Genomic DNA, 12,731 nt, shown 5'->3' with positions numbered 1-12,731 from the left:
AACCAAAATACTTCCCTTCCATTCCATTTGTTATGTAGATATATAAACTAAACACTTGTTTCGACGTAATAAAAACACATTTTTTTACAGATAGTAAATAATAATTGCAGTAGTTTGTTTTTCAAGTACTTACTTGCTTCTCACCTTTGGGTGGAGGGTGGCTGTGGTGTAGTTTGCTATTTATTTATGACAGCATTAAAAGTGTCTGCGTGCGGGTGTGTGCATTGCAGATATCTCTCATTGGAAGTGGTAGAATAAGAAAAAGGTTAGGCATGTATTAAACTTAGTCAATGTGAACAAGTTTCAACTTTTGCCGGTCTGAATCATATGTACTCTTCCCCACCACTTGGCTATTATTAAGTCAAAGCTGGTACCATGTTCGTTTTTCGCCATTGTAAACCCATATTTTTTGCGATTACTTTTTTGAAACATTACACAAATGTCAATGATAAAATTACTATATATTGGGTTGCCTAAAAAGTAATTGCGGATTTTTTAAAAGAAAGTAAATGCATTTTTAATTAAACTTAGAATGAACTTTAATCAAATATATAATTGCCATTTTGTTCGATAACCTTTTGCCATCTTCCTGGCAAATTTAGTATTCCACGCTCATAGAACTTCTGGCCTTTATCTGCAAAAAAACTGAACCAAGTGCGATTTTATAGCCTCATCATTGCCGAAAGTTTTACCATTTAAGGAGTTCTGCAAAGATCGAAATAAATGGTAGTCTGATGGTGCAAGGTCAGGGCTATATGGTGGATGCATTAAAAGTTCCTAGCCAAGCTTAAAGATGTGTGTGGTCTAGCGGTATCCTGGTGGAATATGATACCTTTACGATTGACCAATTCCGGTCGCTTCTCCTTGATGGCTGTATTCAATTTCTCCAATTGTTGACAGTAAACATCCGAATTAATCGTTTGGTTCCTTGGAAGCAGCTCAAAATATACAACACCCTTCCAATCCCACTAAACAGACAGCATAACCTTCTTTTGGTGGATATCAGCCTTTGAAGTGGTTTGAGCTGGTTCACCATGCTTGGACCATGATCGTTTTCGACTAGCGTTATTGTAAACAATCCATTTTTCATCTCCAGTTATGATTCGTTTTAAAAACGGATCGAATTCATTGCGTTTAAGGTGCATATCACAAGCGTTGATTCGGTTTGTTAAATGAATTTCTTTCAATACATGTGGTACCCATATTAAAATTGACACCAAACAAACAAATGTAAACAAAATTTCGCGCACTTCTTTTCTAAAGCAAGCAAAAAGTAACAGCTGAAAACTGACAGAAGAAAGAATGCAATTACAGAGTCACAAGCCGTTGAAAAAATTTGTCAACGCCGACTATATTACTACTATATTACCGACAATTACTTTTTGGGCAACCCAATATTTTAGTTAAATTTTACCAAAAGTTGTAGTTGTTTTAGCAGTGTGTTGTGTTCCATCTTTCGTCTGCTTAATTCTGTTGAGTATCCAGATCCAGGAACTCTGCTACTAAGATGTGGTGCGTTCAGAGGGATCTGAGTCCGAGACGAGTGGGTCTGGCCGGACAGTTAAACAGGTGACGTGTGTTGTGTGGTCCCTAACACAATAGGGACATACATAGAGATGGGCGATGGGTAAATACCCCAAAGGTATTTAGCCGGTAAATTGGGTAAATACCCGGGTATATACCCATTTATACCCAAAAGCTGGCTGGCAGCCGGTTGTACGCATACAATGTGCTACGGAAGGATCGCTCAAGGAATGGAGGTGGGGGATTGGCCTTCGTAATACACCAATCCGTGCAGTTAGACCTATCTCGCCTGCGCTTGACGCTAGTGACCCCTACATGGAATGCATGGGGATAGCAGTCAGGTCTGGTACTGCCGAAATAGAGCTATACAACGTGTATATACCGCCGCTTGGTAGCTGTGTCCCGATTTATGGCCAGCCTTACAACCCCGACATAAGTGGGTTGCTATCTGGCCATAATCGTCTGGTTCTAGGGGACTTTAATGCGCATCACACGTCATGGCATTCTCCCCTAGGTAAGCGTGGCATAGCTTTGGCAGAGCATATTGATAGCTCTACGTTTTGCACGGGGAATGAGGATGCCCCCACTAGGATTACGAGGAGTTGCAGCAGCTCGCCAGACATCTCAATTGCATCCCCTGATCTCCTGAGTGACGTATCCTGGCAAGCCGTCATCTCTTTGGGGTCAGACCACCTCCCCATAATTCTCACCATCGACCGACCACCCGACTTCATTACCTCTGAGCGCCGGACGTTTATCAATTATAAGAAGGCCGATTGGACTGGCTTCAGAGAGTATACCAATCGCCGCTTCAGTGAACTGCCACCCCCCTCTGATGTGCTTGTGGCCGAGAGGAAATTCCGAGACATCATCAACGAAGCAGCCGCTCGCTTTATACCAGCCGGTCGAATACCCCAAGTGTGACCCAATTTCCCGGCGCAAGCAGTGGTACTCGCAAAAGAGCGTGATGTGATTCGTGCTATGGACCCCGCTAACCCCAGAATCAGCGAGCTGAATCTGGAAATAAATAGGGTAGTCAACGAACATAAGCGGGATTTGTGGCTAGAACACTTGGAGCAATGTAACTTAGGCACCGGTGTAGGCAAACTGTGGGCTACTGTTAAGTCACTCTCGAACCCCGGTAGACGGGATGACAGGACTCAGTCACTTTTGGCGAAATAACCGTGACTGATCCGAAGAGATGCGCCAGGTTGTTCAACCGTCAATTTATTGTGCTTCCCGAGAGAGACAGGGCAAGGAGGAGATCCATTCGCCGTATTCGTGGTCTCCGAGCCGATGAACAGGCGTCACAATTTACCGTGGGCGATGTTACGAATGTCATCCGTGGCGCCAAATCTTCTAAGGCGTTAAGCCCCGACGGAATCTCTACATTGATGTTGAAGAATCTGGATTTACCTGGAGTTGAATACCTTACCACTGTCCTCAACCTGTCATTGAACACTCTTATAGTTCCCGATGTCTGGAAAATGGGCAGAGTGATCCCGCTACTCAAGCCTGGAAAAGACCCGAGTTTGGGGAAGTCTTACAGACGGATCTCCCTTCTCTCACCAGTGGCAAAGACGCTCAACGAGCTTGCCTCATATTTCGCTGCAAGAAATCTGAAGATATCCGCCACCAAATCTTCAGCCACATTGTTCACTACAAATACGTGTCAGGTGAATACTGAGCTGACTGTGATGGTCGATGGAGAAATGATTCCGACCATCAAGAGTCTCAAAATACTTGGCGTCACATTTGACAGCTCTTACACATTCTCCTCACATGCCACAGAAATCTGCGATAAAGTCAAAAGTAGAAACAAGGTCCTCAAGTCACTTGCTGGCAGCACTTGGGGTGCAGACAAAGAAACCTTGTTTCGTTTTGTTTCATTTCCAGATAGTTTTCCAAAGTTATAACTTTTTTACATATGTAATACTAGTTTCATACAAAAATTTAATTTAGATTGTGAGAAATTTTCAGTTAAACGGTATTTTCAGTTTATCGACATTGCACTAAAGCGAATTCAATTGCATTGAACAACACCAATAATCCCAGCACGGGATAACTATGAGAATCACACAGGCTGGAACTTTGTGTTCCTATCGGTATGGTGTTCTTCGCTATCACGAAAAGCATAGGGAGCTACTGGGCGCGTCCACAGTTTGCGGATAGTGGAATGCTCCATATGGAGTTGCTGCAGTCGCGGACAATCAGCTGTATCGAGTGGAGAATCTCAGTGAGAGACCGGGTGGCACCGGCTCTTGGATAAATACTGAATGCCTTTAAATAACTAAAAAAAATTGGCAAAAATTTAAGTCAGGTTGCATTAACCTTTTGTCCTTAAATATTTTGTAGTACCTTTCGTTCAAATAAAATCAACTTCTCAAAAATATTTGTTTATACAAAAAGAGTATATATTTTGTTGACATGAAAGATACAATTACATACAATCATTGTTTTTTGTTGTTTTTTTTTTTTTGGTTTTGTCATTTGTTAGTACACGAAAAGTACAAAATACAAGTGTATATTTCTATTTTTAAATACCCTCTTCTGTAAATTTTCTTTAAAAAATATGTAATTTTGTTAATATATTAGCAAAAACAAATGCAAGAGAAAAGAAACTTTGTTTTCGTTTTTTTTTTTTTGTTTTTTCTTTTTTATGAGAAAACTTGTGTGTGCGAAAAGTAAATCCACGAATTCTGATGGTTGATGATGTTAGTTTTTGTGATATAAATGCAAGTTTTTTTTTAATATATTTACGATAAGGAAAAGTATCAAAAGCTAACAAAAGTAGGAAAGGATCAGATAATTGATGAATGGTTGCCACCTTTAGGTGAGGCGTTATCTTTGAATCATCATCAATCAATCATAATTCATGTGTCATAAATGTATTGTGTTTTTGTTTTGTAAAAATTATGTAATAAAATTGTTGATTTTTTTGTTTTTTTCCAATACGAATTCTACGAGTCATACTTTTAAGCAGCATGCACAGACTGAAAATAAAAAAGAAAACAAAAAAAGTACCAATTTAAAAAAGAATTTTTTACAACTTGTTGTTATTAGTTAGAAGAAAAGAGTAGGGGCAATGGAGGGAGTGAAGTGGTGTGTAATAGAGAGATTGTTAGCTGCCTTAAAAAGTCTTTTGTTGCTTTGGGTTAGCTCGATGTCTGGTTTGTCTGTCTCAATGGTAGAGTACACCATTTGTGTTTGGTTCTTGTGGTAGTTGTGAGGGAATAGTTTATATAAATGCTGGATTGGGACGTACCCTAGCGATATCGACGCCAGTTATATTCTTGACCAGCTCTGGTACTTTGTTAACAATCTGCAAAACTTCGCCTGTGAGTTTAGCGGCACCAATTTCTCCTTGTCCACTAGAGACCATGGTAATTTTCTTGGCCTGTGAGAGTGGAGCAGCAACTTCAGCGGCCACCTGAGCAATAGAGATAATAAAAAAAAATTAATATAAAATAATAATATACTTTTAAAGCCGCACATACCTTTGGTAATGTGTCCAACAACATTTCAACCATGGCAGCTTCACGATATTCTCTCCAAGCTTCGGCTTTTTGGGCCATTTGTTCGGCCTCAGCTTTTGCTTTTGTGGCAATGGCAAAAGCTTCAGCTTCACCACGTATTTTGATCTAAAATAGAGAATTGATTACAACTAAAGTACATACATGTGTTTTTTTTAAGTACATACCGATTCAGCTTCTGCCTCAGCCTCCATGACAATGCGCATTTTATTGGCCTCAGCAATTTTCTCCAAGCGATATTTTTCTGCTTCCGCAGGACGACGCACTGTGGCCTCAAGTTCCTTTTCACGTCTTTGAATTTCCTGCTGTTGCACTGCAATTTCTTGGGTGCGCTCAATTACCTTGACTTGCATTTGTTCCTCCTTGATGCGTTGCTTAGTCTTGGCCGCCTGAAGTTCGTAGGCCATTTCAGCTTCAGCTTTTTTCGTTTGAACTTCAACGTCGTAGGCAGCCTTCTTAATTTCGAAATCTCTTTGGGCCTTTGCGATTTCGGTGTCATTTAGAAAACGTGAAGCCATGCGTTGTTCTTCGGCTATGGCTTCCTTAATTTGGGCATCACAACGAGCTTCAGCTTCGCCAATACGGGCATCACGTTTCACTTCAGCTGTTCGGGCCATACCCAAAGATTTCAAATATCCCTACATGGTTAAATTTATAAGCATTTTAATTAGAGTTTATTTAATATGAGTAGAAAACAAATATAATTGCTATTAAAATCGAAAGCAAGCAAAACAAAACAAATAGCCAACGCCTTACAACAACACATACATATAATGTCACCCGAAAAGCAGAAAACATCGTATTTAGAATCAGAAAGAATTTTGTTTATTTTTGTTTATCAATTTGATCGTTTTGATAAGATGGATTTGAATAAGGGAAGTAAGATTTGATTTGTTTTCTATTGCGCTTATGAAACAAGTCGTCTTAAAGAGTCCTGTTCAAATTCAGATGTGTGCTTTACAACTTACTCTAGTGGGAATAGTTGTAAAGTACCATTATCCATTTGACATCTCATGCTGATGATTTTTCTTGGTCGAAAATGAAATCGCGATGCAGGAAACAAGTCAAATGCTTCTAGCAACAACACACTTTTTGCTGACTTTTCAATGTTTTTTGCTATACTATTCTTGGAATAGAAAGCATTAAATGGAATCTCATTAAGCAAAAAATATCTTTTTGACTTTCTCCCATCAATGTCGCGGGATAGGCATGCAGTCAGTAACTCAGTTTGTTGAATGTAATAATCTTGTAGCAAAAAGATCTATTTTTTCACTATCCAAAAGAATTTCAAATTCGTGTTTCTGGTGTTATTTCAAGGGATATATAAAAATAGATATCAAATTTACCAGTAAGCTGCACTTTGTCCCTCATATGTTGGCTAGGACTTGTTGTGAGAATTCAAAAATATCCGATGGGCCAAAATTAATCTTGCAGAAAAATTTCTATTTTTTTTTATTTCCAAAAAGGACTTCAAATTTGTTTTTCTGGTGTTCTTTCAGGAGGTCTATAAGAAATAGATATTATCAATTTTCCCAGTAAGCTGCACTTTGTCCCACTTATGATGGCTGGGACTTGTTGTGAGAATTCAAAAATATGCACCAGCCAGAAAGACATCTAAACCGACAACATTTTTACTGAAACAGGGAAAGTCGAAACTTCGAAAGAAGAGAAGTGCTCTTTGTTGTTGTTGTAGCAGTGTGTTGTACACTGAGGCGGCTGTCCTTGCCGATGAAGAACTCCATCGGGTCAATCCGGTACGTACAACCGGCTACCATGGGATTGTGCTGGTGCTGTATCAGTGTGTACGTACGTACAACCGCCTGCCATGGGATTGCTGGTGCAGGTCAAAACTGGGTGTTAGAAATTCATGAAGTTGGCAGCAAGACCGAAGATATTGATAAAATTTACTTTGTTCGAACATAAATTCAAACGATGATAATTTTGAAAAAATTAAATTATAATCCAAATTCAAGGCTATAAAATAAAATGGTTTTCGTCTTATCAATCAAAAAAATACGAAAATAATCCAAATGATTTTAGTTTTTCTTTTATTAATCTCCCAAATGGGAGAGGATACGATTTATATTTGCATTTCGGGTAACAGACACAAGGTTGTAGGTATGTACAAATTATGCCTACCTTTGAATCTCCCTGTAATAATTGTTATACAAAATACATATGTTAAATAAATTAGGATATGGAAAAAGAAAAAATAAAATAAACAAAAGATTCTAAATTAAAATTCTAGTTACATGCGTGCTACATTGATTTTATTACTTGCCTCTTCATCTCGTATATCTTTGATGGTGTATGAGACCACTGATATACCCATATTGGCCAAATCCGAGGAGGCTACCTCAAACACTTGTTTGCTGAACTTCTTGCGATCTTTGTAGATTTCTTCCACAGTCATAGAACCCATAATGGCTCGTTGATGACCCTCCAGAGTGACTAAAGCAATGTGACGTATTTCAGATTCTGGTTTACCCAGAAACTGTTCACATGCAGTTAAAAGCATATCCTCATTTTGACCTTGAATTTTCACTTGGGCAATTCCAGTCACCGATATGGGTACACCTTGACTGGTATAGACACAAGGACTTTCAACTTGCAGTGTCATAGTATTCAAGGAAATTCTGTAAGAGAAAAATGAGTTAGTGACAAGGAGAATGGTGAATGAAGTTTTTTTTTATGGGCTATTCCACAAAATAATACCTGATATTTGTATGCAAATGGGAATTTGGGACAGCGGGAATATTTCTCGCATTCTATTGCTATTTGTACAAGTTTATGTTATTAATGTTATCTTTTTTAACTTAATATTGAGGGAATACTGCCACTTTAAATGGTCTAGCACAAAACAGCACACATAATTTATTGTATAAATGGCGGCGTCAAATCAATTCCAGACGGATTAAACTTGCCCTTTTTTTGGTTTGAATACTTTCATTCTTAATTTAAGAACTTGTTTCCACATTGACTCCGAATTGCATCCCATTTTATATGCATCCCTCTCTATTGTATTATTTTTTGGAAGCTTTTATTGATTTACCTTTGAACCTGTTGTATAGTTGGCCAAACAAATGCACGACCTCCAGGCACTAAAAGTGGTTTCATGTAGCAACATCCTGAAATATGAATATGCAAGTAAAAGAATTCGTTATAACGGTAGGATGGATTTTTCAAGCATCATTTGCATAGCAAGACATAGGATTCGATAATTTTTCGATAAATTTGGATGACGTCAAAAAGCTGATATCACCAATTTATGGAAATAACCAAAATTTGTTCTAATTTACATTTTTCTTCATGAAATTATACTCATGCTTTACAACTAATGCACAGATTGGGTATTTCCGAAATTGTTTTTAAAACCATCATACCTGAAACCACAAGTGCCTCGTTGGGACCGCAAGTAACAAACCCCCAAGCCATTTATATGTTTCAATATCAAAGATTTTTTTCTAAGGCTGCTTATAAATAGATAAATATTGATTGTTATCAAGATATTTCTAATTAGAACACAATAAAAATATGAGTGTATTAGTGTTTTGTGATTTTGTATCTACGAATATTACACTCCGTATTGAGATTCCAATTTCTTTTGCACTGTTTGATTAGAAATTATTTTTTTTTTAAGAATAAATATATATTATTATTGCTTTGGCAGTACACTGTCAGTCGAAAAAGTATGAGTATATAAGTATATACTCATATATTTGGCCGGCTCGAAAACCACTTTCATTAAATTGCGCAGGTCGATTCTAATACTCGCCCAATGTTTACATTTCCGTCTGAAGGCTGGTACTATGTTTATTTTACATACACAATACACAAATATCAACGAAAAAATAACGGTTTTATTAAAATTTTACCATAAGTAATGAGGGAATATCCTACTGGAAGAAATGAGCAATTTTTTTGTTTTAAAATCTTTTATCTAAAAAAAGTATTCGGCGAAAAATATCACGAAAAGCTAACATAATACCAGCCTTGAAATGAGACTCAATGAGTGTTGCTAACCTACATATTTGAGGGAAACCGAAAATCTGTCATAATATTTTCAATTAAACAGGGGTGTATGTGTTATGTTGTGATGCTTCTATTAAGGTGGAGTATTAAGAGTAATAAATATTTTTATAAATAAATATTTCCACCGGTATTCACAAAACTTTATGTACTTTTGAAATGGGTTTATTTGACAGATTTCCTTTGTAGAACTGTCAAAGAAACCTATTTTTAGGCTTTTTAAGTTTTGTGAATAAGGCCGCTTGTATATCAAAGGATACTACTTTCTTCATCATGAAGATCGAGCAAGAACACAAGACAAAAAAACTAAATGAAACATGGATTGTCATAAACGCCATTTTCTTTTGGCCATATTTTTTTTATTCATTTATTTTTTTTTAAATCAGATACTTCGTTCACTACTTTTTCTCAACAATATTTTATTGGATCCAACCTAGTGAAGTGTAATATTTTTTTTTGTTTTCATACCCATAATGGGATTAAGCTAGATTTAAGTAAACTGTTAGCTAATTTGAGTTAACGGAAATGTTCCTGTTTTGCAAACTTTTTCTAATTTACGTTTATATTTAAAGTAATAATGTAGCTATGTGAGTAGCATGAATATGGACTCCAATAACTCGCCTTGTCGTATCGAGTGACATGGGCACCCAACATTTAAGCAAGAGGGCGCCGCCCTGAGACTCTCCAATCGATATCTTTTTCATAGGTTGGAAACCATACACCCACAATAGTGTGTATAGTCATATGTGTATAAAAATGAATTTTGTTGTGTCGTATTAGCGATCCTCGTCAAGCCTTATAGGTTAGCAAGCTTGTTCAAGTCCATACAACCGATCGCTGTGGGAACGTTAAGAGCATTGGATATTTATAGGGGCTCCAATATCACATCTTGTCGTATCGAGTATCATAGGCAGTCAGCATTTAAGGAGCGGGTGCCACCCTGAGACTCTCCAATCGATATCTTTACCAAAGGGTAAAGGTCGAGCAAGAACACAAGACAACAGAAAATAAACTAGAATGAACTTTGCACTTCTTTCTCCTCGAGTTGAGCTTTGATGATCGAATCTTTCTTGCTATGGAAATCTTACACCCATAATAGTGTCCACATAAAAACATAAACACAAATTAATTTGTGTTTATTGTTTTTGTTACAGCCACATTTTTATACGTGGAGTTGGCGATTCTCGTCAATTGAGATTCCATTGCAGGATATTGTCCGGCTTTAGACCATTGTTCAATGCTTTCTATTCAAAGAATAGCATAGGAAAAAAACCATTTAAAAGTCAGATTCTCGTCGAACTTCACAGATGAGCAAGCTCGATCGCAGTTGTAACGTTATAGTCATTTGTTACTTAAAGGCTTCAATAACTCGCCTTGTGTCGTATCGAATATCATAGGCACTCAACATTTAATCAAGAACCTGTGCCGTCCGGACTCTCACTGATACTCTCCACTTGATATCGCTAATTGTCCACGACTGCAATTGCAGTTAATTCCTGCACGAAGCATTCCACTATCCGCAACTTGTTTTGGGGTGCTTGGGGGTCGGACCCGCTAAAAATTTAATGATGGTCTCGCCAGGATTCGAACCCAGGCTTTCAGCGTCATAGACTGACATGGTAACCTCTGCGCTATGGTGGCCTCCTCTGGGAACCACCTCACCGTCGTAAAAATATGGGGCTTTGGAATTTGGGAGAACAATTCTCATCTGACCTCCAACTTTGTAGCCAGGGGTCTGGGCTAGAATACTAATACAAACATCTTTCAGAAGTTTCGGGGTTGAGTAATAACGTCCTAATGTTCCCCTCGTTTATATCTTCTTTTGATAAAAGTTAGGTAGAGACATATGATTTTCTATATTTTGTTTCAAAAGCTAAAACGGACTTGGCAAAGTGTTAGGTAAAAAAGGACGATGAAGGATTTCTTTTCTCTCCCGCCCTAATTATTACTCTTTTATATGTTCGAAAATTCTCCATCGTGGATGAATCTCTACATTTGTGAGGTACGAAAATTCGCCATCGTGGAGGAATCTTTATAAATCCTATACATATAATAGGATATACAATTCATTATCAAAGCTACAAGCTAAATGTGTATTTAAATTTTATTGAAAATTTATTGCAGTATATTAATTTGTTTTTTGTTTTTACATTATTTTCTATTTTTATTTTCTTAGGTAAATAATTTAACAATCATGTTTTATGATTGACACATCTTATAAAGATCGCACTAATATCAACTTCCATAAGTCTTATTTAGAATAACTTAATTGTATAGAATTTGGATAAAATCGAAAAAAGTAAAAGGAAAACGAAACGAACGAGCACTAACAACAGAAAATAAAACTATTTTTGGTACCAGGAGAATTACTTAAAAGCACGCCTCAAATATTAATCTCCTTCTAATGATTGGAACTTTCGGTGAAATATGGATGTAACATTGCCTGTTCTGCACTAATACGCTGGTTTGGTCGACACACTAATAATTTTTGCAATAAGTCTCGGCCCTTGGAATTCAAGCGGGGTACTATTTGGCTCCAGGAGGTGATTGCAGGAAAATCTAAAATAAAAAATAACATTAATAAATCACCTTTTAAAAGTATTAATATGCGATATTTACGTGGTAAAGCCACATAGTCCGATAAGTGGGTAACACCCGGCCATGTCTCTTCCGTTGGCGTGCCCAAAACACGAAATATTTTCATTAATTGATCCAAAACATCTGAACCGGGGAAAAGAGGTCTACCGGCATCAGCTAGTTCCGCGAATATACAACCAGCCGACCACATATCAATAGATGTTGTATATAACTTGGCACCAAAAAGAACATCTGGAGGTCTATACCACAAAGTAACTACTTCTGCGGAATAGCATTTAACAGGTATGCCAAAGGCCCTAGCAAGACCTACAATTGTTAAAACAAAGTCATTTAAAAAACATGCAGGCATCAACATGCTAAGAGACCTTACCAAAATCGGCCAATTTCAGTTCACCATTTTTGTTTATCAATAGATTTTGAGGTTTTAGATCACGATGTAATACATTGCGACTATGACAGAAGGCTAAACCTCGTAGCAGCTGCAGCATGAAACTACGACAAACTTGCATGTCGATATCCCCATTAAGGCTATCAAAATATTTCTTCAAATCCTGGTCGCAGTGCTCGAAAACCAGTGTCAACTTCTTTTCGGAATGTAAGACGTCGTATAAACGAACAATATTCTTATGCTTCAGCTCCTTTTAATTAAACATAAAATAATTTTATAATGAAGCCAGAAAGCGATTTTTGTCTATTCCATATTACCTTCAATAAACAAATTTCCCGTAAGGCGGAGGAAGGCACACCTTCATCATCTTCGTCCAATCGCACACGCTTCAGGGCAACTATCTCCATAGTCTCCCTGTTACGTCCTTTGAAAACGGTACCATATGTACCTTCACCGATTTTTTCCAATTTTTCATACTTTTGCATTGCAAATACTTATTGAGTGGAATTAAGCAATTAAACAATTTTTGCAATGTTGACAGCAATGTCAAATGTCAAAAAAACAAAAACAGCCACAATAATATATTTACAGGCACAGTTGCAGAATAAAGTACGTTTAGATGCTCTTTAATTTTGGCGCACGACAGACTTTGTGGCATT

At 37.4% G+C, this 12,731-nt stretch overlaps 2 protein-coding genes across 4 annotated transcripts; both read right to left on the bottom strand.

The window, feature by feature from the left end:
* Nucleotides 1–4,046: 4,046 nt before the first annotated feature.
* LOC106084635 (flotillin-1) lies at nt 4,047–8,809 on the bottom strand. 3 transcript variants are annotated; one of them, XM_059369068.1, is made up of 8 exons: nt 8,731–8,809; nt 8,441–8,527; nt 8,110–8,185; nt 7,339–7,693; nt 5,225–5,695; nt 5,022–5,165; nt 4,790–4,954; nt 4,047–4,517 (listed from the first exon to the last, which is right to left on the bottom strand). In XM_059369068.1, the coding sequence occupies exons 2-8, from the start codon at nt 8,490–8,492 to the stop codon at nt 4,500–4,502; spliced, it is 1,281 nt and encodes a 426-aa protein (XP_059225051.1). In that variant the 5' UTR covers nt 8,493–8,527; nt 8,731–8,809; the 3' UTR covers nt 4,047–4,499. The 3 variants fall into 3 exon arrangements, with proteins under 3 accessions (XP_059225051.1, XP_059225050.1, XP_013103931.1); XM_059369067.1 differs by lacking the exon at nt 8,731–8,809 and adding an exon at nt 8,636–8,724; XM_013248477.2 differs by lacking the exon at nt 8,731–8,809 and having other exon boundaries at nt 8,441–8,721.
* Nucleotides 8,810–11,243: 2,434 nt separating this feature from the next.
* LOC106084624 (cyclin-dependent kinase 5 homolog) lies at nt 11,244–12,628 on the bottom strand. Its single transcript, XM_013248451.2, has 4 exons — nt 12,390–12,628; nt 12,055–12,322; nt 11,706–11,990; nt 11,244–11,645 (listed from the first exon to the last, which is right to left on the bottom strand). The coding sequence occupies exons 1-4, from the start codon at nt 12,555–12,557 to the stop codon at nt 11,488–11,490; spliced, it is 879 nt and encodes a 292-aa protein (XP_013103905.1). The 5' UTR covers nt 12,558–12,628; the 3' UTR covers nt 11,244–11,487.
* Between the last annotated feature and the right edge of the window lie 103 nt (nt 12,629–12,731).

This window comes from Stomoxys calcitrans, chromosome 5 (genome assembly GCF_963082655.1).
Source record: "Stomoxys calcitrans chromosome 5, idStoCalc2.1, whole genome shotgun sequence".
Taxonomy (NCBI): Eukaryota; Metazoa; Arthropoda; class Insecta; order Diptera; family Muscidae; genus Stomoxys; species Stomoxys calcitrans.
The sequence above is the reverse complement of the archived record's forward strand: the minus strand, read 5'-3'. Positions and strand labels throughout refer to the sequence as shown.